Raw genomic sequence first — 26,580 nt, forward strand, 5'->3', positions numbered from 1 at the left:
CTCGTAAGAGGTTGTTTAATAAAAGTTAAGTTAATAAAAGACTTATTTTTATTTTATTGTTTTCAATGAATTTAAGTCGCTTGTATAAACACTTTCTTTCCTTTAACCTACAATGACTGATTTTTGTCAACTTGTTTTAAGCATAAACAAGTTGTGAGCACAACATTTAAGTTGACGTGTTGAACTTCTTCTAAACGGCTGCTTATTTCCACGTCCAGCAGTTAAAGAGCAACATGACCCTTCATCTGGATCTGGTGTCTGAGTCCACCTGATGGATCTAATCACCAGTACTCCCTCTCTTTTAGCTCTGGTTCGGGTCTCCACCAGCTCCTGAGGGAAACATCTGGCTCTTCAGCTGCTAAATGCTCCGCCGTGTTCACCAGCTGGTCTCTGACTGGGTCTGTCCGCTGTTTGCTGATGGGCAGGTAGTGGACAGTGGCTTTCTACGGCTGTTTCTCTGAAAACATCTGGCTGCTACATCAGAGCGGTGAGTGTGAACCAGAGCCGTGAAGCTGTGGTCCGGACAGATAAACAATGAGCTGAAATTCACCATACAGCTCGAGGGGAGCTGCAGCTTCAGCTGATAATTCACTACCACAGACACCTTTGGTCCAGGTATTAGGAAAAAAATGTGCAAATTGCCCAGGGTGGGACGAACAGGGGACCAATAGGGCACAGGAGCTAATTTTTTTTCCCCGTGCGGCTCCCTGGCTGGTTAATCTGGTTTTACACTAGACTCCAATCGACTCCACCAATCCGAGTTTGAGTTAGGCTCTAATCAGATCTAGCAATCAGGAAATAATTTCATTTAGAGGGGGGGGGGCAACCCCGCAGTGCATTATGTTTCACTGCCTGAAATTCATTAGAGCTTAATTTGAATATTAAAACACTAAAACCCGACTGGGATTAAATTTGTATATTAGATCTGAATCTTAAGAGTTACAGCCAAGGTGATTAACTGGCTAATGGCTGCCTTCAGTGGCATTACATTTGCATTAGTGTATGTCTTATGTCTTGGCTTCTTTCCTGGTCTTTCTGTGTCAAATCAGCAGCAGCAGCCTTAGGTCTGCCGTCCAAGCTGATCAGTCGGCTGTTACACCACACTGAGCCTCTGAGTGTGAAAGGCCTTTACAAGGCAGTATCGCTGCAGTTTAAAAAAAAACAAAAACAAAAAAAAACCACCATGATGTTAGGATCTACTTCACTGTTTGGACGTGAGGAGAATGCGAGAGCTCTCGATTTCTGAACTCAATATGCACTATATGGCCAAAAGTATGTGGACGGCCAAAGAAAGGATGTGGACATTACACCTACATGTAACAGCCCAACATGCGACTGTGACACCGTGTCCATTAACGTGCTGCTCCGACAGCCTCCACTCCTCTGGTTTCAGTCTCTCTCCGCCCGATGATGAACCTGCTGCAGGGATTTGCTCCCATTCAGAGACAAGAGCCTCGGTGAGGTCCAGCACTGCTGTGGGGGGGGGGTGAGGTCTGGCTCACGCTCACTGGTCCAGTTCATCCCAAAGACGCCGGATGGGATCGAGGTCAGAGCTCGTCTTTATGGAAAAGAGTGCTTTAAAATACAGCGCAGTACTCCTTTTTTTTTGTCCACATCATAACCTTAACAAAATCCTAACCGCCGTCCTGGATTAAAAGCAAAACCTGCTGTTACATCAGACGCTGTTAATAAGTAAAATTGTGTTTACGGTTTCCATTCTTTGCACCTTTTAAGAGAAGTGTTTTAATTTTCCAAATATATCCTCTCAGGGCTGGGAGTAAACAGCAGTGCAGCAAACATAAAGTCAAACACGAGGCTCTGACTGCAGCGAGCGGTAGGATGAGATTTAGAGGTGATGTCTCCCTGGCTGAAATCTACGATGCATAGTAATTACAGGCGAAAGGCGGAGGGAGAGAGCTGGACGTGGATTGTCCCCCTGTTAGTAATGAAAGCTAATGAAGGCAGCAGCTCTGATCTCCTCTCCTCTTTCCATCACTGAGGGATGTAGGGAAACAGGCAGCTGAGTTAATTTAGACCACAGGCACCACTCCACTACTAATACATATTATCTGTGTCTGTGTGTGTGTGTGTGTGTGTGTGTGTGTGTGTGTGTGTGTGTGTGTGTGTGTGTGTGTGTGTGTGTGTGTGTGTGTGTGTGTGTGTGTGTGTGTCTCTCATCAATAAACCAGGCGGGTGTTCAGATTGGACAGACCACGAGCCGCTGAGCAAGACACTAAACAGCCAAATGCATCAGGAGTTTACTGTTGAGGGCAAAAGGCACTAAAATTAATTCAAGGCCCTTCAAAGAGCAGAAGTGCAGAATAAAACTAATAAAAGGAAATTTGTGTTTGCTAAAAACTGTTTGATATACATCAAATCAAACACTGTCAAGGTGATGCAAGACCAGAATTTAAGTTTAACTAATGCGAGATCAGCATTTACTCATTTTTGCTTAATTTATCCAATTTCTTTTGACAATCAGTGACATTTAATTTATGTGTAGAATTTAAAATATGCTGAACCTGGTGACCCCCAGCGGTAGTATCACAAAAACAGATCAATAAGCACCAACTGTCCGCATGATTGTTTCATCCCTCTGCCAACAGAAATGTACGCCAGCGGAATAATCTAACAAAAAAAGGAGTTTTACTCGGAGGGGCTCGGTTGTAACTGCTAGCAGTCCAGGCTAACTCTGAACATGCTACCACTGGGATGCAAAGGTCAGAAGCTAAAATCTGGTAATAACCATCATTAACCGTTTACATGCATCTTACTGTGCTATAATTAGCATCTTAGTGTATCAGCTGAGACTAAGATCAGAGTCTGACAGTCTCACGTGTCCACAGAATCTAAATTTACCTTTTCACATGTTCAGAATGGATGGTAAAGTCCTCCTTCAACATCTGTTGTCAATTACTGTGGGTTTTTTGTTCTTAATTGTGCAGCGATTGATCGATTTGATCATCTGAGTGGGCTGGCCACCATTTGGACAGTGGACAGCAACATGTGTCCTGTGTCTTAGTTGCTATGCATTTTTTTGTGATCTTGCCGATACAAAAAAAAATTTCTTTAAAAAAAAAAAGAGCCAACTTAACGTGTTACCTTCAGACGAGCAAAACTAATCAGGGTTCTTCAACTGATTCCTCGAGTCGCTGTACGCGGGCAAACAGAACACAGAATGAAATTCATCCTCCACAACCTCAAGGTCACAAAAAACACAATCGCTGCTCTTCAGAAATACCTTTATCTGCCTCAGTGGTCAGCGGTAGGTTGCCAGTACCAGTTCTTAGCAGAGCGCTCAGGGACCTCTGCCTTCTCTGTTAATTAGTGTAGTAATTTTCTTTGATTTGAACAAAGTTCTTGAGCTTTGGCTTATTCCAAATCTCCTCCTTCCATTGTTCCTCATGGCTCTATAGTGTTTTTTTGTTTTGTTTTTTTTACTTTTATTTATTTTACACTGCAAAATATTCCTGAAAATAAAATGTGGAGAAAATCCTGCAGCATCCACATAATCGATAAAGGAACATAGCGTGCTCTAACCCGGTTAAAGACACTTACAGTTACACAGTTACAACATGCGGTTCGGTCGATGCATGCATTTCTAATCCTCCTGCCTTGGATTTATTTCCTGCAGATGTTTGTCCCAGACCCTCTGCAGGACTCCAACTTTGTCACCATAAACATTATGAATCATCACCGCAGGTGTTCACTTGGGTCCCGTTGCTGCAGCCTTTGATTTGGACCTTCTCCAGCTCCTCAACACCATCAAAGCATCCCCTCACTTTTCACTACATTTACATTTTTCTGCCAATTAAAGCAGAGGTCAGGTCTGTGTACATCTGCTGCGCTGACTTCAATTTTCCTCGGCCCTGCTGAGTGTGACACAGCAAATAAAGCCAAAATCCCAGGAAACCGCCATCGGAAAGTTGTCTTTATGCAGTGAGAGGAAGGTCAGAGCCATAAAATATTCATGAATGAATGCAACATACATTCATGAATACAAAAACACATGCAACAACAGCAGTATTTACCAAATGCTTGCTGCACCTAATGTCTAGAATGACATTCAGACAATTTTGAAACTGGTTTTGCATCACGTAGTTTTAAACTGCAAGTTAAAAAGTGTTTTATCCAGCGCTTTGGATGCAACACATGACTGACATCATTTCTCAACCGTCCAGATTACGTCTTTTAAGGATTTTACAACCATAATGAGGAAATGTTGTTAATGTCAACGTATCTGGCAAGTCGCAAAATGTTGATACTGAGAGTATCGAAGTATTTTTAATTTGTTGACCCCATAATGACTGCTTTTGCAAAACGATATCTTCAGCAAGACTGAACTTTTTTAATGGCTCTGTTAAGAAAGGCCGTGGTCTGGGTGAGTTGGCGAAAAAGTCGTAAATAAGTTGTAAAGCACCGTAGCTCTTCCTCCGCTCGAAAAACACGTTGCCTCTAAACACGACCCCGGCAACATTTACGTTTTGCTCAAAACACATCTGGTAAAAACAAAGTAGGAACGTATGAACTCATTTTCCAGGTGACAAGATTTCCCCGAGCCGCCACCTGAGGTCAAGGTGCAGGGGGAGCCGCTAAACAACACACAAGCGTAACTGACTATAGCAAAGTGATTGTGCATAACACACTTTAGGAGGTGAACCTGAATGTGTTAGAGCTCCTGCCGAAAGCCATTCAGCCATTCGCCCTAATACAAAACACAAACTGTACCCTTGTTAAATAAAGTCTTCAAAAAAGCCCCAGAGCATATCAAGTAGAGAGTTTAGATAGAAGGCAAATGCAGAGGGCAGAACAGGGATCAATATAATGTTCAACACAGTGCAACATTACAACAACACACACACACACACACACACCTGTCCACCTACTTCAGTCTGTGGAACGAACGGAGCAGAAGAGTTTGTTGATCCGGAGAGAGGAGGACAAGGCGGAGGACTGGCCCAGAGAAGATGGGTGGATGGATGTAGGGATGGATGGAGGGTCGGGTGGATGGATTCGAAGCGATCAGGTTCGGGTCACGGGCTGATGTGTCCCAGACGGATTCTTCCGCAGATCTGACCACGGGGGGGGGGCGATCGATGGGAGGAACGTCGGGGGCCTTGATCCGCCAGGCAGAAAGGAGACAGAGACAGAAAACTCAATCTGCAGCTCACAGCGGTGATTCAAAGTGAGATACAACCACCAACCACATCAAACAAGCTCACGTCCACACGACGTGGGGTTTCTTTAAGTCTCAGGAAACGACTTAGTCTCGCAGAACTCTCTCAAAACACAGACGATGCTGTATAATTTCAGGTGAATATAGATTTATTAATTTAGTTTACTGCCAATAAAATGAGTCATTGTACCAGCTGTCTGAGGCTTTGTAAATAACTTCTTGTTGTGAATTTCAGTCTTTTTGCTTTAACCCTTGTAGATTTACTAGATTAATGACTGTGTTGTGCTGAGCTGTCGGCACTTTGTTTCCTCCTGGCTGTTACTGAGCTGATTCATTTTCACCGTACCTTTAGTCTAAACTCCAGTTTATAGTATCTCGTCTTTTATTATCTCGTTTTCACTGTTTCATAATATCTCTCGGTAAAAGACATGACAGAAAACTGGTTTTGGGTGGCAGCTGGCAAGGGTCATATCTGCAGATTTGTCTTTTGAAGAGGGAATCTTGAACAAAATGCAAAAAGGACAAAAGCATTTTTCTGGCTGGGGCCTTGAATGCTCCATCAAATCTTTGTCAAAACGTAGGATTTCAGTTGCAATTCAATTCATCTCGGCTTTCGATAGCTTTCATGAAAACCTTTTCATATCAGATTTTGAGAAAAATCCTGCCAAGATTTCAACATCTCAGACACCACGGGGGGCTGCTTCCGGTCTGAACACAGCGGGTGTTTGATAACTTGATGAGCGTTTGATACTGAGAAAGCAGATGTGACACTGGATTGGGACAGGATAAAAAGCATTTAGGAGCCCAGCAGGAACGGTGACACCGACGGCAGCGTCTGTTGATCCGCAGGACTCAGACTGAAAGATCCGATGAGACAGAGAGAGTCCGTCCAGTCAGCTGGGACCGACGGAAATCCCCCTTTATTGATCTGTCGCTCCTGCAGAGCCGTCCATCAGTCAGCTGCCTCTGCAGGGACACACGCGCACGCGTCTCTATGTCTCTCCTTGTTAGGACCCTCGTTGGCATAATCCGTTCGCTAATAGGAATTAAATGAGAGCCACAACCCAACAGCTGCCATTTTTAAGTCTGCATCAGTCTGTGTAAATCAGCAGAATCCTCTATTGTCTAATAAATGATGACGGCGACGAGGGAATGTATTGGGGGTTGATTAGACTAGAGAAAAGCCAGGAAAGTGGATCAATTAATGCTTGTTGGAGCTGAAGAGATTAGATGATTAATTCTTTAGTCAGTTGTCAAAAATTACCTGCCAACTATTTTAATTATCAGTTAATCAGATTTCAGCTCCTCCACTTTAAGAATATACTGGTTTTCTTTACTCAATCTTGTGAGATAATAAACCGTCTATCTGGATTTTAGACTGGTAATAAGAAAAAAGATCAAAATAAAAAACAGGCAATCTATTGATCGAGAAAATAACCCGAAGATTAATAAACAATGAAAATCATCGTCAGTTGCAGCCCCGGTGGTAACGGATTAATCCGCAGAAATAAAACTGCAAAAACAACTTTTAAAATCCACCGCTTCACAAAAAATGACCTGTAATGTACAGGCAGTGTCTGGCCCTTCCAGTGGCTTCCACAGCCGGGTAACAGCAGTGGACATTTTCAGCATTTTTGTCGGGAGGTCTAAGTTTTGAAACGCCTCATGTTATCCTGCGGCAGGAACCGTGTGTTACGTGTGCAGGACAAAATTTACAAACCTCCTAAGCAATGTAATCGGCACGTCTGTGTACGGACGTCTCAACGACGGCCTCGCTACGCCTGACACACAGAAGAACAATCTCAACCAGTTACGTGCAGAGAAGTGTCAGGTCAGGACGTGGTAGTGGCTGATACCCTGAGGCTGAAGCGATTAGTGAACCGGCAGAAAATTCATCTGAACTACTTTGATAATTGATTCATCCTTTAAGTCATTTTTCTCAAGCATACACTTCATTAGTTGCGACTCGTCTAGTGATAACACACTGTTCTTTATAGTTTTCTGTAGTATTTAACTGGATATGTTTGGATTTTGGTCTGTTGGTCAGAAGACATCCCCATATGTCAACTTGGGCTTTGGGAAATTAAGATTCACAAATGTCTTATTTTATAAAAGCCAAGGGAGTAATTATGAAGATAATGGTTCGTTTTAGCCACGTTTCACTGTCGGATCGGTGGATCCCTTTCCAAAAACAACCTCACTTTCAAGGGTCTAACTCAGAAAGGTCCTCACAAAGATAAATGTGCAGCAGCACACACACGTTTCCATCACTGCCTCATTGGACCAGAACAGCAGACGTGACAATCAATGTTGGCAACTAATGTTATTTCTGTCACACACACACACACACACACACACACACACACACACACACACACACACACCTCGCAAAAGATACTTTGGTCCACATCAGTGTGCACCTGAATGCTTATAGACACACAATGTAAAACACAACCTCTGCATCAGACACAAACACACAAACACACACACATACACCAGCGCTATTGACCTTTACACTAAAAGACAGCAGGACATCAACAAACAGGATGTGTCTCTGACCTTTCACACATCCACTGATAAAGAGCATACTGTACACACACACACACACACACACACACACACACACACACACACACACACACACACACAGGGAGGGTTGTTTTTACCCACATCAGAGTCTCTGATGTTACACTCAAATTTTTTTAAGATTTATGTATTTAAATCGCATCGATTTCCATCCCTTTGGATTGAACAGTTTTAGCATAAAACAAAAACTTAAAAAATTAAAGTGATGCATATTTTTTCCAACATTACATAAATGGAACAAGAATGAATAGTACTAATAAATCCAATGTGTTTAAAATGCTTAATCACCAGGTTGATGCAATTTTAAAGCTGCCACACACAGAGATACTTCTTCAGAACTGAGAACGTTCAGAGCAACAGCTGTTATTGATCCTCTTCTAATAAATGTTAAAAGTAAGAGGGTTTGTTTTCTTTCTTTTTTAATTAGTTTGTTTTTTAATGTTGTTGTTGCAGCTGTGGCCTAGACAGCAAACTCCATGACCCTCAGCTTCATTGTGTAGAGTTATCAACAGTTACAGCGGTAATCATACAGTCATTTTGAACGTCCCGACAGAAAGTTCAATACTGCTGAGACACACTCCGCGAGCACTTTATTAGGAAGTAGTTCCTCCCTTTGCTCTCAGATCCGCCTCAGGTCTTCGTGGCCTGGATTCCTCAAGATGTTGGAAACTTTCCTCTGAGATTCTGGTCCATGTTGACGTGATTGCATCACATCATTTCTGCAGATTTGTCAGCTTTCACGTTCATGCTGCCAATCTCCCATTCTACCACGTCCCAAAGGTGTTCTGCTGGATCCAGATCCGGAGACCCGGGGAGGCCACTGAAGATGCCCTGCACTGCTGCCGCATGAATGGCTGATTGGATAACTGCACGAATAAGCTGATGTACAAGTGTTGCTAGTAAAGTGCTTGAAGAACTCCTATTCAGGAACATGCGCAAGGGCATTTAAGTGTAAATGTGTAATTTTACTTGTTTTATTCTTATTTACATCCTTGTCCTCAGCTACCACAGATCAAGAAGTTGCAAATTCGGTTTCGTTGCATTTCCAAACTAAGCCAGTTAGAGGCTGCTTTTATCCCTTTACCCAAACTGGAAGCAGGGGGAAACAGGTGGCCTGGGTCCGTCCAAAGTTCAAAAATACACTTATCAACATTTCTATAAACTCAGCACTTAACACACTGTATTACATTAGTTTAATCTGTATACCAAGAGAAATTTAAGTTCTTGATGATAATTGTTGGTATGCAGCTTCCTGAGGTCTTGTCATGACAGACGGAGAGGGATATGCTCTCAGAGAGAACAAGTGCATTTCCCAACATTACATTTGTTTTCCCGCTACTCCTTTTAAAAACCGAGCCAGATGCAAAACATGCAACGTTAACTGAAACAGTAGAACCTAAAAACCGAGTTGCATTAGTATAAAAACAACCATGAAAGAGAGAAACGTTAACCTCAAAACACCCAAGCACCACAACAGGAAGCAGCTCAACCTTCTGTCACCGTGCACCATAGTCAAGGCCTGACCTGACCTTCGTTTAACATAAGGCTGTTCCACAGGAGGGTAAAAACACAAAGCAGCCTCTGCAGCGTCCACGACAACACACATCGGCCCTGGTGTTGTAGGAAGGCAGTGTGTGAAATACTTGTGTGTGTGTGCGATGCTGCTCTTAAACCACCAGGAAACGTTTCGCCCTCATTTTAAAGCTGCCTTTAACTCAGTTTTGAGGCCACCTGGGGAGGACCGCCGGAGTCGGGTGGGCTCATGAGGTTTAGTTTCATGTCTGTAAACCTGACGGTCATGATGAAAAATGGCCGGGTCATGGTCGGGTCACAGTCTGTCACCTGGCTAGATAACCTGGCAAACATGGGCACACAGCAATACACGACTCCACGTGGCTGCACGATCACTTACATAGCATTTGTGCACATTAGCTGTGCATTTGTGGCGGCGTTTAACTGAAACGTAACACTTTTAAAAAGCTGACTTTACAGCTGCAGCTCTGTCAGGTGTGTTTGTAGCAGGGCAGCTGACATGCCGACCCCACAACGAGGACATTTTTGGAGGGAAACGACGCGCTGTGTCACGCGACATGCTCCCGGTTTGCGTCCTGAAGTCGGGTGCTGTGACCTCATAGTGCCCTTCATTCATAAAAACGTAACATCGGTTTTAAAAATGCGCATGTTTAAGAGGTTAAGATCAGCCCAGCTAACTCACCTTGCGTCCCACTCCAGCGTCGTGTTGCTGTTTAGTCGGCGGAGGCGCGCCTGTGCGGCCCCCCGACTATAAATCCGAGTTAAAACTGACTTGACTTTGTTGCCGTGACATTTTATGACGGTCAACGTTCGCGCACGCGGATGTGAATTTAAAGAAATAAGCGCGGGAAGAGGAAAAAAAGAGGAAAGTAATCAGGCGCTCTTCGGACACACGTGATTAAGGGTCCTGAAATGAAACCGTCGCGCAGCGTTGTAATTCGTAACACCATGGCGGCGTCCGCTCGAGCACAGGTGATCTCTCTGTACAGGACGATGCTGAGAGAGAGCAGCAAGTTCCCCTCGTACAACTACAGGTAAGGGATGACCTGGGGCTGGTCGGACCGGTCCCGACGGTCGGTTTAAACCCGCTGTCAGCGGCTGAAAGGCGCTAATGCAGCAGCTAACGGCTGTGTTTACATCAGCCTCCGGACAGGTTCCGAGTAACGTAACTGTTATTGACCGTAGGCGAAACACAACATCTGTGCGGAGTAATTCCACTTAAACTCATATTAGACTCACTTAGCGGCTAACACTGTGTGTCCGGTGTCCAGTTAGCGAGGTTGTGTTAATTCTGTGGGAGTTCTTTGTGGTTTTATTACAGTGTCCTCAGAGCTGGAGACTTAAAGGGCCATTCCGGCCATTTTTTTTTTCGCTCTCTTCTAAAGCATTTTCTGCATTTTCTGCATTTTCTGTTTCTATATCTAGAATAATCAGGACAGAGGTTTTACCTGCCTAAAGGTGGCACAAACCGCTGAACTTTTGCACTCCGTGCTCATTTGCACAACTCACATTTTGCACATTTTGAACACTGAAATTGCTCTTTATTAACCTTCCGGCACAGAAATTGCACTGTTTATTATTATATCAGGATTGTTACTGGTTTATAAAGCTTCTATTTGTATTCTATTTATACCCCTCCATCCCTCTGTAACTGCGGCTCAAGAATTTTAGCCGCTTCACATGTGCCAGTAAAGAACTTGAACTTGATCTTGCACATCAGAATCCAAATCAGCTTCATTGCCCAAGGAGTCTAATTTGTCTCTGGTTTCCAGTGGCTCGGCTCAGTGTACTCACACCCAGTACCCAGTACCAGTAACAATGTTCAGGGAGGTACACGTGGACACTCAGCGAAAAACGGGGACAGCAAAGCTGAGCTAAATAAACATGAACATGTGATACCGTTGTAATTCCATGATTCCTGACACCAAATCTGACGCCACACACACATGCACACACACACACGCACACAAGCACACACAGACAAACACAGTCTGAGTGCATGAGGTTGTTTAAATCGACTAACATGGTGACAGACCAATAGCCAGCCCTTCCAGGATTTCCCAGGCTTTTTTGGGGGGGCGAGGGGTTGATGCAGCCTAAAATACCTGATTTCATGGCAGCTTTTCTAAAGAAAAATTGCAGTGCATGTTGCGATGTTTGTAAGTGTTTTTTTTTTTTTTGCATTGAAATTACAGCAGCAAGCAAAAATTGCAAAAAGTTGCATTTTTTTTAACGTATCATTTCTTAATAATTCATTAACTTCCCTACTCCCTTCACAAGATATTGTTTGAGCTTATTTGCATTTAAGCATTTTCTCTCTCTCCTCACTCAGTGATGTCTCTCACACACTCACCCTTCTCAATCTCTGACTTCATCAAGCATCCAACTTGACATCTTGAATACAGCTGTATACAGCAAACTGGCGAGCATGCCTCTGCCAGTTTGTGGTTTATACAATAATAACGTTACCACTGACCCCATGCATTTAATCTAGCTCACACTGAATTTGCGTTAACTGCTCTGATTGAGACATCCTGGAGTTACTGAATAGTGTGAAAATATTAATTTAAAAAGTCAACGTCAAATATTCTGACAGACAGAACGATAATGACGTAGCCTACTAACATTACGAGTCCAAACCAGCGAACGTTAACCTTTGTGAACGTTGTGCGTCGAGCATTGCTTCGACAGACGACAGCTGTCGAAATTCGCAACAAAAACACTTCAGGATGTGATTCTTTTGACGACGTGTTGTTAATATAAAGTTAACGTTTGAAACCATCCTGGTTTCCCAGGGTCTGAGGTGATGTCTTCTCTCAGCGGATTCGAGCGTAACTCTGCAGCAGTGTGTCAGACAGAGAGGTCAGAGGGTTTATCAGTGAGTCTACTGTTGTAAAGTCAGCAGTGGCTCAGAGCCAGAGTCCGTGGCCTAGTTTGTACCTTACCGCTGACCTGATTTGTCTGCAGGCCTCCTGCTGCTAAGATCCCATCAGGACTCAGTGTGTTCTGCCTTAATGAATGTGACACACTCTGCATTTATTCTGGAAATCAATCCCTTAACGGCTAATACTGTTTGAATAGCTTCAGACTGATATTGGATTAATATTGAATTTAATCTACTGAAGCTGCAACTTTTTTTATATCATGCCTCTAAACTAGTTTATATTGACCTTCATTTTAAATTATCTAACTGCATTTATTACAACTGTAGCGAAGCCGTTATAACCCTCTCTTTCAATATCTTTTTTAATTCTGTTATTGCAATAAATTTATATTCAGTTTTCTGTTCGATCGGGGAGTGTCGGATGGACGAATATTCATCCATGAATGTTGTGATGATGGAGCTGTTCTGTGGTGACGTGATGACAGGGCAGTTCATTTTGCCCTCATTGCTGTACTTTTGAAAGAACTTCACATTTTATTATCGTGAAAACAACTTTTCATGAGTGGTAAAGAAGGTCCAGGCCTTGGTGTTTTCAGCTGATTCATCATTGCAAACTCTTTCTATTCATCTCTGTATGTTCATTATACTGGCAGTCTGCTTGTAGCGAGTGAGGGCTGAGGCACTAGATACCCTACAGTATTGAACGTTCTAGCACAGCTGAGACAAAAAGCTGAGTGACCAGCAGCAGGTAAAGCTGCCGTCTGAAATGGTTTTTGTAGCTTTGCAGACAAGTCTGAAGCAGAGAGGAGGGACGGGCCAGGCAGTAATTCAGAAGGTCTTGATAATGATGCCTGATGGAATGGTGCAGTAGTGATTCCAAGCAAATTGAAATGATCTAGCACTGAGTATCTCACCACAATATATTTTTGGTACTAGTTGAAATGTTCCAGGAGCACAGAGCCAGAGTTTACCGGTGGAACACAGTTCATCACACTGAGCATCAATTTGATTATTTTATTCTTGCATGACAAAAAAGCGCTGGTCTCAAGCCTGGTAATGTGACTGGCATGCTTTCAATAAGTTACAGACCTTCATAGCAGGAAAAGAACAGGCGTATGGTACTGTGCATGCTGGCTCATTGGGACACAGAAGTTTGTGTCGCCCTTTTTATTGATTCATCTAGGGCTTCCGATACTGTCGATCATCAGATTCTTCTGAAACACATTGAATCTATTGGATTTGATCAGGAATCGTGTAACTGGTCACAAATTATCTCAGTGGTAGGACACAAGCTGTTGTGGCTGATGGTTACCAGTCCAGCTTTATGAGCGTTAACAAAGGTGTGCCACAGGGTTCTGTTACAGGACAACTTTTATTCCCAATCTTTATAAATTAATTAGGTGTAAAGGTTAGAAAAAGTACAGTACTCATCTGTATGCGGACGACGCTATTTTATATACAGCAGCGCCCTCTGTTGCTCACACGGTTCAAAACTTGTTTGTTGATTTCTGTGCTGTCCAGCAAACTTTAATTGATCTTAAACTCAGATAAAACAAAATGCAAACTGACAGTTCCACTGAAGTGAACATTACTACTCTTGATGGGACATCAATTTAAAGAGTGTCCTCTTATAAATACTGTGCTTTCTGGCTCGATGACAAGCTGTGCTTCAAAAAAACATATTAATGTTGTTGTTTTTTTTTTTATATATATATATATATATATATATATAAATATATAGAAATAAGGCAGAACTGCAGAAAGAAAACCGTTCGGTCAACCTTTCAATCCGTTATGAACTATGGCAATGTCCTGTTTGTTGTATAATTTGTTTAAGCATACGGTGGTTTTACTGTTTTATATATTTACTGTAATCAGGGTGTCCTTGTAAAAGAGCGCTTGCTCTCAATGGCCCTGCCTGTTTTAATAAAGGTTATCATAATTCTAATTTTTTTAAAAAGTGAGATGAAACATTAAATCACGAAACCGTAAACAGAACATACACAGAAATTAAATTCAAACACAAATCTGGCAGGTTTGTGGTTTATAAACATAGAAAACTTGTTATTCCAACACTGGAAAATGTTGAGTACACTAAATGAAAGTATCATAGAGGCATGCAAGAGAGGAAAGAGACCTAGACAACTTTCATACGAAGAGAAGACAAAGAAGAGCAAGGGCAACATAAACATGAAAAAATGAGCTGTAGGCAGGATTTATTGGGGGATTTATTGGAGAACAGAAACAGATGGATAAAACAAGCTGTAGAGAGACTCTGACGGATGTCACAAATCTTAGACGGACATAAAACAAGAGTCAGAGGACTGGAGAATAAATTAAAGATAAAAAAGCTCCTGGAGATGTAGACCACACTGAGATTTACCTACAAGGCGAAACACAAAACATTAACTCACATTTAATAATTTCATTTTTACTGTAGCGTACCATCAGCCCCCCAGGTGGCGAACTCTGATAGTTCCTGGTCCATTAACAGGTACAATCCTCGCGTCGGAGGCTGTTATCTAAAATTTAAACACTAGTACCACAAATTAAAAGCGCAGATAAGGATTCTCAAATGGTTCCTGGGTATCTAGAAAAGTTTGTACAGTGGAAAAAAATAATATTGTTGATTTGTCATCAAGATACAGTAGATGCGTGAAATTACAGTGACAAGGATTTTAATTCATACTTCTGGATCCCCATTCCTGCCAGGGAACTAAAAAAAAGTTGATTTAGAAAAAGTGAGGAATGTCAGAAATAATTTCTGCAAGTAATTATGAAATATAGAGTCAGACTTGTCACTTAGTACCTCCGTAATTTAGTGGTAGTAAATCTTAATTTTGACTTTGAGAAATTGAGGAACTTGAATTTTATCATTACCATCTTCTCTGTGTTTTAATTTTTGTTGGCAGGAGTGTTCTTCTGTACATTTTACCCAGCATTGCCTCAAAGACGCCGTTTTAAAAGCAGGAAAAACCCTGCAGGGCACAAACCCTCAGGTGTGTTAGAAAGAGAGAGAGAGTGAAGGATGGAGGGAGAGGAGGAGGAGGCAGACTGTCAGAAGTAGATCATCTCTCTGCACAGGAAAAACAACATAACAAATAATAAACTGATTCAGTGTTTTTTGTCCTCATATGAGCTGAGTTTCATTTTCTCTTTTTTTTTTTTCCGATAAAAATGACTCTTCCTCAGTGGATTCAGTCAAACACAATGTCGTCATCATCTGTGTGTGTGTGTGTGTGTGTGTGTGTGTGTGTGTGTGTGTGTGTGTGTGTGTGTGTGTGTGTGTGTGTGTGTGTGTGTGGTAAAAAACTGTCAAATCACCAAAAGCTTCTGATGAATAAGTAATTGTGGAAATCTCCTCTCTGTCTGTCTTCCGTCCCTCCTTTCCTTTTTCCAGTCCTCTCGGTCCTTTCCTCCCTTCTCTCTCTCATCTCCCTCTCCCCGTCTTTTTGTCATCTTCCAAAGATCATACGAGAGAATTCCCTCTGAAGTTTCAGTGACAAGGCACACTCGCTCACAAATTTAAGGAAAAAAATACGCTTTCTCTCTGTAGGTCTGTCGATCTAAATTAGCTTATAAATAAATGAATAAATATTGGATAGCAGGATTAAATCTGCTGACAATAGGCCTGTTTCATGGCAGGCATTTGGACAGGACATAGCAGAGAAAGCACAATAATATATTTGAACAGCAGCACTAAATCCACCAGTGTGCAATCAAGGGTGGTGGGTGTAGCAGCAGTAGTAACAATAGCATTAGCAGTAATAGTAATAGCAGTAATAGCAGGAGTAGCAGCAGGAGTAGCAGCAGGAGTAGCAGCAGCAGTAGCAGTAGCTATAGCAGTAGCTATAGCAGTAGCTATAGCAGTAGCTGTAGTAGTAGCAGTAGTAGCAGTAGTATTAGCAGTAGTTGTAGAAGCAGTAGCAGAAGTAGAAGCAGTAGCAGAAGCAGTAGCAGAAGCAGTAGCAGAAGCAGTAGCAGTAGTTGTAGAACCAGTAGCAGTAGTAGTTGTAGCAGCAGTAGCTATAGCAGTAGCAGTAGTAGCAGTAGTAGTAGCAGTAGTTGTAGAAGCAGTAGCAGTAGTAGTAGCAGTAGTTGTAGAAGCAGTAGCAGAAGTAGAAGCAGTAGCAGAAGCAGTAGCAGAAGCAGTAGCAGTAGTTGTAGAACCAGTAGCAGTAGCAGTAGTAGTTGTAGCAGTAGTAGTTGTAGCAGTAGCAGTAGTAGTAGTAGTAGTAGCAGTAGCTATAGTAGCAGTAGTAGTAGCAGCATTAGTAGTAGTAGTAGTAGTAGTAGTAGCAGCATTAGTAGTAGTAGTAGTAGCAGCATTAGTAGTAGTAGTAGTAGTAGCAGCATTAGTAGTTGTAGTAGTAGCAGCATTAGTAGTTGTAGTAGTAGCAATAGTAGCAATAGTAGCAGCAGTAGTAGCAATAGTAGCAATAGTAGCAGCAGTAGCAGTAATAGTAGCAGTTGTAGTAGTTGTAGTAGTAGCAATAGTAGCAATAGTAGCAGCAGTAGCAGTAGTAGCAGTAATAGTAGTAGTAGCAGCAGTAGTGGTAGAAGTACTAGCAGTAGTGATGTTGAACCGAGTGTTTTGTAAATCTACATCCTCACTCCCACTCAGATGCATCCCCCTCTCTGGAGATGGGGGGACTTCAGGGTGTTAACGTGCCTTTAAATGATTTAATTCAGGGCTGGTTTGTAAGACACGCTGTCCCACCACATCAGGAATCGACGTGGCTGGAACGGCGGGAGGCAGCAATGCACTTCCCATGCCCAGTCTACCAGAAATTAAAAGAGGAAGAAGAAGAAAAAAAAAAAAAAATACAGGCTGTGTCTATTCCTTGGCATGTTCCTGACAAACCAAATCACCCAAGATGTTTGAGGCACTCGTAATATATCTTTTCAGACGTCGAGGACAAAAGCAGATTACGCAATTTGTACGACTTGTATTTGTTTGCGAATGAGTACGTTCACCCGCTCACGCAGAGGATGTCAGTCGAGGAGGGGTCCTTCAGTGTGGCACAGGACACATTGACGTACACACTGCTAAAAGTATACGACCATATGCGGCCCAGACCACCTCCGAATGTGGTCTGAGCGATCGGATCTCAGTGCGTCCTCAGTGCGTCTTGGGTACCTGTACTTAGAGCCTCCTACTTGTGATCAGATCACCCAAGACGAATGTTAATGCCGGGTCCAAACACCACCATCCTCACCTACTTGATTTGTCGTGATTTTATTATTCCTTAAATTTTCTAACGATTTCTCTCACCTTCATGAATTGTTGGCTGTTTTGTGTTTCGGAGGAGTCGCTGTTTTGCTCTAAAAGCAGCGACTGACGTATCCCTAGTCAGTCAACACATAACCTGTGGTAGAGGTTATCAGGAGCTGTCAACTTCACATTTGTCTAAATCGTGGATCAAACTAAGGCTGACACGTGTCTGCATGTGACCGTAGCCGCCCTTTCTGGGCTGTTCAGAGCCTTTACAATTAGCTTTTTTGTAAAACTTCTGATTTGTAATGTTGCTCATGCCGGCCTCAGTCCATCATCATGTGTGACTTCCTGTCCCGAGAAGACGTTGAGCTGTTCCTCCCTGCCTGTTGATCATTTCCAGCACTTTCTAATCTCCTTGTTGTTCTTTTTTCCCCTCCGGCTTTTGTTTTGCTCATTAGCGGCAGGGGTCGTTAAGCTGGGTCCATTAGCCGTGGGGGTTTGTATGAATCAGTTTGACGGAGGAGCCTGAAGGCCACGTCTGCAGCCCCACTGAGCAGAAAAGAGCAAAAAGCAAAACGAGCTGGACGTTTGAATGACAAACTCTGAGCCGCTTCGTCTCTCCTCCAGCTGCTGACCGTGATCCAAACCGGCAGGGAAGACTCCTTCTCCCCTCCTACATACTTTCATCCCGCCTTCCCTCCTTTTTTCCTTCCCTCCATCTCTCACTACCTTCTTACGTCTTTAGTTCCTTTCATTTGTCCCTTTTTTTATGTACTTCTTTCCACCTTGCACCTCTTCTTCCTCCCTCCTCTGTGTCCTTGTTTACTTCCCTCTGTTCTTACTTCCTTGTACTTCCTTACTTTTGTCCACAATCTCTTCTGTCCTTCCTTTCCATGTCCTTCATATTTCAAGTTTTTCCCTCCCTCCTTGCATTCCCCCTTATCTTATTCCACTCCTCCTCTCCTTCTTTACTTCTTTTGTTGCATCCTTCCCTTCTCACCCTTCCTTAAAACACCCTTTTTTTTTTTACCATCGTTCGTTAGTTCCATCTTTTCTTTCCTTTTCTTAACCTTGCTCACCCACATTCTCCTCCATCCATCCCACGCAGTTCCCGCCGTCTCGCCCCTTCAGACCAGCCCAGACCTGTTTCCCGGTCACTCCTCTGTCGCGTCCTTGTGACGGCCATCGTATTTGACCACAGCATGTAAATCTGAAGCGTCACACTTTTATTGGTTCTGTCTTAAATCTTAAATGAGCTGGAGACTCAGAGACAGACAGAGAAGATGAATGAGTTTGCCGGGCAGCGCCGTAACTTCCCAAGGTTGATGTTGTAGTTTCCCCCACATCAGAGGAGCTGCCAGCTGTAATGAGGCCCGAGTCCATCAAGAAAAAGAGCTCAAAAATAAAACCAATGATCATTTTCACGTCAGCAGCTCCTGCCAGAAAACACTTCACTGTTTCCAATTTGTCCGTTCTGATTTACTTCCTCATCTGTTGTTTACTATTCCGGACTCTGTGGTCAACGAGGCCTCCAGCAGAAACAAAAAACTGTTTGAGGTCACTGAAGTCCAGGTTTGCAGACTTCTGACACCCATGTTCAGATTTTTAAACCAGCTGCTCAGTGCTGGTCTTGTTTAGAAAAAGAAAATAACTCACATTTCACATTACAAAAGCATACCCCCGAGGCAACATTTCATGCTCGCATTTATGTTTCAGCCACAGTTCAACGTAGTTCAAGCTTGTTTGGTAATTTATTTACTTTGTTACAGTAGCACTTTATTCTTACTGTTATGTAATTTCCTAACACAGTTTCCTTGATGGGCCTGTGAAACCTGGTACTAATTATAGGGAAAATGGAGACCGTCCCCAGTCATAACACACTGGCTATGTGACCCAGGTAGTCTTCAGATCGGTGCGCAGCAGGAACAACATGAGAAAAAAATGTAAATTTTCTAGATACAGTTCAACAAGGGGAACAAAATTTAAATGATAAATGAATAATTAATTCATTTCTTACTCTGGCTTAAAAGGAGCAGTTCTTTAAAGAAGAAGATGTGCTTATGAACTCAGGAAACTGAGCTTAGATACCATGATTACCATAGGAAACCATAGGAAGCCTCCTAGATATTTATCTAAAAATAAAAGTGAAATTACAGACCTGTAAGATAAAGCATTACCTCTTATTATATCTGTTTTTTGGGCCAAACCATTCACCGTCAACCAAGTCCCTTGATTAAAAGTCTTAATGAACAAGTGTTTTCATGGTAGACGGCTCTTTAAACAGTGTAACTCTAGTTCTGGTGATTTTTCTTTATTTGTACCACTTTCACAGTGTTGTTGGACAGAATTCAGGGATGGATAGATTGATTGATAGATTGATTGATTGATTGATTTTTTCTCATTTAGTTTTTGTGAGAGCCTGCTGCACCTGTTGCATCACGATCCTTACACGCAGGCAGCGTATTTGCAATTTAGCCAATAAAGCCAGAGCGTTACGGTTACACTCAGTCACATTTTTCGTACAAAAGACATTCATAATGCCCCTCCAGCGTAGGAAATCCAATCTTGACAGCACCATGTGACGTTATGTCGGCCAAACAATACGAGCGTTTAAGCAGAAATCGAGATAACTGCACTGACAGCACAGAGTTGTCCCTCATGACAGAACCACACCTTTTAAGTGTCGCTATTTTTTTTACTTACAGAAGTCGTACTAATTGTTAATCAGCCAGTTTCTTTGTTTTGTTTTTGTTTTTTTGTTTTTTTACTTGAAAATTAGTTTTGGAGGATGGAGGGGTAGTGCTTACTGGGGGGCACACGACGTCCTGAAATCTTGTCCAGCCTATTTATGTCGGTAAGCACAGACTGAATACCGCGTTGAATGATGTATTTATGCATAGAACTATCTAATCGTTTGGTTTACATTAACACGTCTTTTCCATCACACCTGTTGAACTGAGTAAGAAACTGTGACAAATGAGGATTTAATTGAAACGCCCATTAAAAAATCATTTTCTCGTTGTTCATATTCAGGTTTATGATTATTATAGATGCTGTCATATAAACTAGAGACAGTTTTGATGGGTTTATCAGTTGATTTGTTGAAGATAATTCTTCCATCGAGCTGCATGGCAGGAGTATCCAGTAACCTCAACACAACCACACACATCATTAGAGTAAACAAATGTCATTCAGAAGACAGACTACAAAACTCACGCACACGTACACACACAGTTTCCGTCTGTTGGGGAATGTTGGTTTATTGATCAGAGCTCTCGCTTTGTGTTTTCTGGTGGGAAGCTGCAGGAAACCATATCGGGGCTGGTCACAGGAGCGTAGCCCCGCTGAACCGCCATCGCCGACCACAGAGCGACTCAGCTGTTTCATCCGTCGGGCCTCTGCCCGCAGGCTTGAAACAGTGTGGGGTAGAGCTGTCAAGGAATATTCTAAGATCGATTTATAAAGTCAGATTGTAATAAAGAGAAATAACAGACATTCAGTTGAGAAGATGAATATTTGGAAACAAAGATCATCAGAACGGGCAGATACGTTACCGACTGGACTCGTTTCAGTTTCGGGTTCTCTGCACCTCAGCTGCTGCTGTTCTTTCGTTTTTCCTTCTTTCAGTGCTGCCTTGAGCTTTGTCTTTGATCTCATCTGCACTTTTTTGTCTTTTTTTTTGTACCATCCCACCTCTGGTACTGTTGAGGTTTTTGTGTGTAAACTTTGTGGTTATGATGTTGTTTGCTTTCGTAAGCCCCTCAGAGAGTTGTGAGTCCTGACTGCACATATTTGTTGTTGTTATTATCATCATCTGTCTTCTTTTCTTTACTGCTCGGTTTTGTTTGTTTGGTTTTTTGGTTGTTTTTTTCACTGTAAATGAATAGAATGAAACTAAAGTGTGTGTGTGCGTGTGTGTGTGCGTGTGTGTGTGTGTGTGTGTGTGTGTGTGTGTGCGTGTGTGTGTGTGTGTGTGTGTGTGTGTGTGTGTGTGTGTTACAGGACCTACGCAATGCGGCGGGTGCGTGATGCCTTCAGGGCCAACAGGAAAGTAGAGGATCCAAAAGCTGTGGAGAGACTGGTGGAGGAGGGACAGCAGATGCTGGCACTGATACAGAGACAGGTGACACACACGCTCACACACACGCTCACACACACACACTCACACACACAGAAAATAGAAAACACACTATAAAACACACTCTGTAGACTCTGTCCCTCAGGTTAACCAGGTTGACTAGAATGCAGATGAACACCTGCTTACCGACTGACCACCTGTCGTACACACACACTCCCTCATTACCGTGGCAACTCGGGGCTAATCACCTCACTGTTGGTCACTTTGTTCCCATAATGCGTCAGCAGCGCCTCCGCCAATCCCAATGGAGGATGGCGGAGGACATAGGCAGACAGGAAAGAGGCAGATAGAGAGGCTGACGATCCTCCCTGTCTGCCTCGTTCTTACTATCACCTCAAACACACACACACATACACACACTCGTTTGTGCACACACAGATAAACAAATGTGTGTGTGTGTGTGCATATGTTATAACAGTGGGAGGATTTATGAGTCATGCAGGTTTGTAAATGCATCTCTCTCTCTCTCTCACACACACACACACACACACACACACAGTGTTGGGAGGAGTGTGTAGGTGGATGTAGTCACACGATCGCTATTTACCCCACACACAACCACACACACAGGCGCACTTATAAATTTTACATTTTAGCAAACAGCAGTCCAACTGTCAGTCGACGCTTCTGAGTTTGCTGGCGTCAACTGTAAATGATAAAATGTACATACTGACATTTGTGAGCAGGAGTCAGTCATGATAATAACATTAATGATTATACAGCACAAGAGGAGACCAAAGAGAAGTCAGACATGAAGGAGAAGATGAAATGAAACAGAGCAATAATCAAATCACGTAAATTGATGGACGTTTTCCGTCATTAACCGATTGAGAGAACTTTTTTTATGCTTTAGACACCGTGTGGCTCAGCAAGCATTTCATTTCATAAAACAATCGAGAACACAAGCAATAAATCCAAAAACCAAACCTAAATCTATTGTAATCCTCCAGCAATAGCAATACACGCATCAGCCATTACATGAAGGATGCGCTCAGTCACATGACTTTTTGTTATTAGAGAAAAAGACACCTCACGTATCACCCACCTCTTTAGGGCTTAATTGAGGTGAGAATTATACAATGAGAATACATTTCCTGATCTACGTTATATTCTTCTGGTGGAGTCAGTGAAGCAGTTGGTCTTGATGAGCAGTGACTCCGGTTGGAACAGCTGGAACAGCTGGTGAGCTGACAGAGTGGGATCTCAGATCGTTTTCTCTGCTCTCTTTACAGATCGTTTTAATTGGGTCAGTGTTAATGGTCCGTTTTGAGCGTACTGCAGATGAGTGCCAATCGAGACCAAGTTTTTTGTTTTTTTTTGTTTCTTTTAAACCTGCGTCGTTTAGTCTGGTTGAATCTGCCTCTGGTTCAGTCTCTCCCGTGGTGCGACAGATCTGAACACAGCAACTGTACGCGGGTGCAGACCAGAAGGAAACGAATTCTGTAGCGGTTTGTTTGTGGTGGGAACACGATCCGACCTCGGTCCGACCCAACCACAAGACCTGCTCCGCAAGTTTATAAGCAGGCGCTTGATGAAACTCGCCATCACAGTTGCTCCTGAGGCGAACGTGAATGTTTGAACCAGTTTTTGTGCCAATCCATCAAACCTGGCTGAAAGTGAATGCTGGGCCACAGATGATGTGGTCTTCATCTTCCATTTGAGTGTCGAGGAATCTGACGGAGGCGGTGGTGGATGTGGGATCAGCGTTGATAAGTGTGAGGGTTTTCACGTCAAGCCGGTGATGAGCGGACTGGAAATGTGCCTCTGAGGGTTTGTAGCTTGGACCCTGTTTTTATCGATGCAGAAGCGCCAGCACGGTTCAAGCAGGAAAGGGTAGACGTGGCGGCTTTGACACACAGTGCACGCCATCAGTGTGGTTTGGATTAGCTGAGCAAGCCGGGGCTCAGTGTGTTTTATGCCCTGTTTGACTTAAGCAGAGTTGTTTGTGTGTTTTTCTTCTCTGCATCTCGCCCACACTCACTCATGGATTAAATGCATCAGAGGAACAATATAATGCACCTTGTTACAACCCTGCTGCAATACTACAGGCTTGTGGAAACATCTATATCACACACACACACACAGTGTTGGGAGGAGTGTGTAGGTGGATGTAGTCACACGATCGCTATTTACCCCACACACAACCACACACACAGGCGCACTTATAAATTTTACATTTTAGCAAACAGCAGTCCAACTGTCAGTCGACGCTTCTGAGTTTGCTGGCGTCAACTGTAAATGATAAAATGTACATACTGACATTTGTGAGCAGGAGTCAGTCGTGATAATAATATTAATGATTCTACAGCACAAGAGGAGACCAAAGAGAAGTCAGACATGAAGGAGAAGATGAAATGAAACAGAGCAATAATCAAATCACGTAAATTGATGGACGTTTTCCGTCATTAACCGATTGAGAGAACTTTTTTTATGCTTTAGACACCGTGTGGCACAGCAAGCATTTCATTTCATAAAACAATCGAGAACACAAGCAATAAATCCAAAAACCAAACCTAAATCTATTGTAATCCTCCAGCAATAGCAATACACGCATCAGCCATTACATGAAGGATGCGCCAGTCACATGACTTTTTGTTATTAGAGAAAAAGACACCTCACGTATCACCCACCTCTTTAGGGCTTAATTGAGGTGAGAATTATACAATGAGAATACATTTCCTGATCTACGTTATATGCTTCTGGTGGAGTCAGTGAAGCAGTTGGTCTTGATGAGCAGTGACTCCGGTTGGAACAGCTGGAACAGCTGGTGAGCTGACAGAGTGGGATCTCAGATCGTTTTCTCTGCTCTCTTTACAGATCGTTTTAATTGGGTCAGTGTTAATGGTCCGTTTTGAGCGTACTGCAGATGAGTGCCAATCGAGACCAAGTTTTTTGTTTTTTTTTTCTTTTAAACCTGCGCTGCTCGTTTAGTCTGGTTGAATCTGCCTCTGGCGCAGTCTCTCCCGTGGTGCGACAGATCTGAACACAGCAACTGTACGCGGGTGCAGACCAGAAGGAAACGAATTCTGTAGCGGTTTGTTTGTGGTGGGAACACGATCCGACCTCGGTCCGACCCAACCACAAGACCTGCTCCGCAAGTTTATAAGCAGGCGCTTGATGAAACTCGCCATCACAGTTGCTCCTGAGGCGAACGTGAATGTTTGAACCAGTTTTTGTGCCAATCCATCAAACCTGGCTGAAAGTGAATGCTGGGCCACAGATGATGTGGTCTTCATCTTCCATTTGAGTGTCGAGGAATCTGACGGAGGCGGTGGTGGATGTGGGATCAGCGTTGATAAGTGTGAGGGTTTTCACGTCAAGCCGGTGATGAGCGGACTGGAAATGTGCCTCTGAGGGTTTGTAGCTTGGACCCTGTTTTTATCGATGCAGAAGCGCCAGCACGGTTCAAGCAGGAAAGGGTAGACGTGGCGGCTTTGACACACAGTGCACGCCATCAGTGTGGTTTGGATTAGCTGAGCAAGCCGGGGCTCAGTGTGTTTTATGCCCTGTTTGACTTAAGCAGAGTTGTTTGTGTGTTTTTCTTCTCTGCATCTCGCCCACACTCACTCATGGATTAAATGCATCAGAGGAACAATATAATGCACCTTGTTACAACCCTGCTGCAATACTACAGGCTTGTGGAAACATCTATATCACACACACACACACACACACACACACACACACACACACACACACTTAAACATACAGATTTCTTGTGTTGGTGCTCTCAGGCCTTAGGTTTCCTCCCCTGTGTCCAAATCCCTACAGTGTGTTATATAAGAGACACGGGGGAATAACTGGATAATGGATGAATACCGGTTGTTGTTTTTATTTTTATGTACTGACAAGAATACACAAGACTTCATTGATCCTCAGGGAAAAGAAACAGTCTTAAGAGGTAGGCGGCAGATTAAGAAAAAAAAAACCAAAACCATTTAAAGTAAATACATGAAGCGAATATTAAAATAAAAAAACAAAGTTAAGTCAATGACATTGAATTGGAATGTGTATCTGCCCCAAAAATCCAGTATGGCAGGCTCTCATTCACTTTTTCAATAATACAGTACATGAAATTTTAACTTTAAAAAGATGGAGAGGATTTGTAGTCATGATAAATAAAAAATGTTGTATTTGAACATAATAAAATAGCTTGCAGTCAGTTTTGCAGTTTTAGACTGGTTGTTGAGGAAAAAGTTTGAGTTCAGGTCAATCAGTGACTTTCGTGTTAGGGGACGATTTGTCCACCAGATGGTTTTGTTTTCTGTTGGTTTTCTCTTTTTTTGTTTTTTTTTTTTTCACACCACATAGTTTGAGAAAATAATCTTACTTTGTATTCCACTAAATAACTTTTTTTCTGGAGCTTGCGCAATGCGTCGTGTCTTCCGAAGCAGCCAGATGTTTTTGTCAGGTGACCTAACATGAATGCATCTCTTTTTAAACAGTACAAATACAGTGTGCATAAACACAGGGGCAAACTTTACTACGAGAGAACAGGGATGCATCATGTTTAATTAATGCATCCCACGTCAAACAGTGCGGAAACTACAAATTCTTTTTATGCTGTGAAATGAGGGTTTGAGTTTTAGCGTTTTATCTAACCGGAATCCTTTCAAACCTGTCAGTGAACCTTTTCATATTTAGTGTTCAGCTTCTGAAAGTTACTAAAACAAATGAATGCAACTCAAAATGTCCAGCTGAGCTCTGCAGCTTTAGAGGACAGACACTGTTTTGAGTGGCAGCCCGTTGAATGCCCACAAACTGAGAGCGAGATCACAGGGGGAACTTAACTCATCCTGGGAGAGGTTGGTGTGCCAAAGATGCTCAGGATACCGACTAAAAATAAATATGTACACGTGGAAATAAATACGGAAGGCTTTTTCTAAACACAAAGGTGATCGGTTGAATTTATTGATGTGACTTTATCAAACTTTCAGCCGAAAGGTTCTGACATGATGCGATCAGCGGATGGTTTTACCGGAGAAGACGCCTCACTGTGCTGCAGTTGCTGGAACTGTAAAAATGCCATCGTACAGCCGTGTGAC

General features: G+C 42.8%; 3 protein-coding genes across 24 annotated transcripts in view; 1 reads left to right on the plus strand and 2 right to left on the minus strand.

Moving 5' to 3' along the window:
- Positions 1-10,183, minus strand: part of fars2 (phenylalanyl-tRNA synthetase 2, mitochondrial) — a 123,133-nt gene extending 112,950 nt beyond the window's left edge. For 2 of the 3 annotated variants that reach the window (XM_040127092.1, XM_040127095.1), the window contains exons 1-2: positions 9,978-10,182; positions 4,887-5,116 (exon numbers count right to left, since the gene is read on the minus strand). The gene's annotated coding sequence lies outside the window, so the exon portion shown is untranslated. Of the gene's footprint in view, positions 1-4,874; positions 5,117-9,977 lie in introns of all 3 variants that reach the window. The other variant, XM_040127094.1, reaches the window with a different exon arrangement.
- LOC120789870 (NACHT, LRR and PYD domains-containing protein 12-like) overlaps positions 1-26,580 on the minus strand; it is a 1,168,582-nt gene that overhangs the window by 378,804 nt on the left and 763,198 nt on the right. The window lies entirely within an intron of this gene.
- LOC120789911 (LYR motif-containing protein 4B) overlaps positions 10,005-26,580 on the plus strand; it is a 37,146-nt gene continuing 20,570 nt past the window's right edge. The window contains exons 1-2 of the mRNA XM_040127119.1: positions 10,005-10,329; positions 21,400-21,520. Coding sequence (XP_039983053.1) covers positions 10,208-10,329; positions 21,400-21,520 — 243 coding nt within the window. The 5' untranslated portion in view covers positions 10,005-10,207. The remainder of the gene's footprint in view (positions 10,330-21,399; positions 21,521-26,580) is intronic.

The sequence above is a fragment of the Xiphias gladius genome, chromosome 5 (genome assembly GCF_016859285.1).
Source record: "Xiphias gladius isolate SHS-SW01 ecotype Sanya breed wild chromosome 5, ASM1685928v1, whole genome shotgun sequence".
NCBI lineage: Eukaryota > Metazoa > Chordata > Actinopteri > Istiophoriformes > Xiphiidae > Xiphias > Xiphias gladius.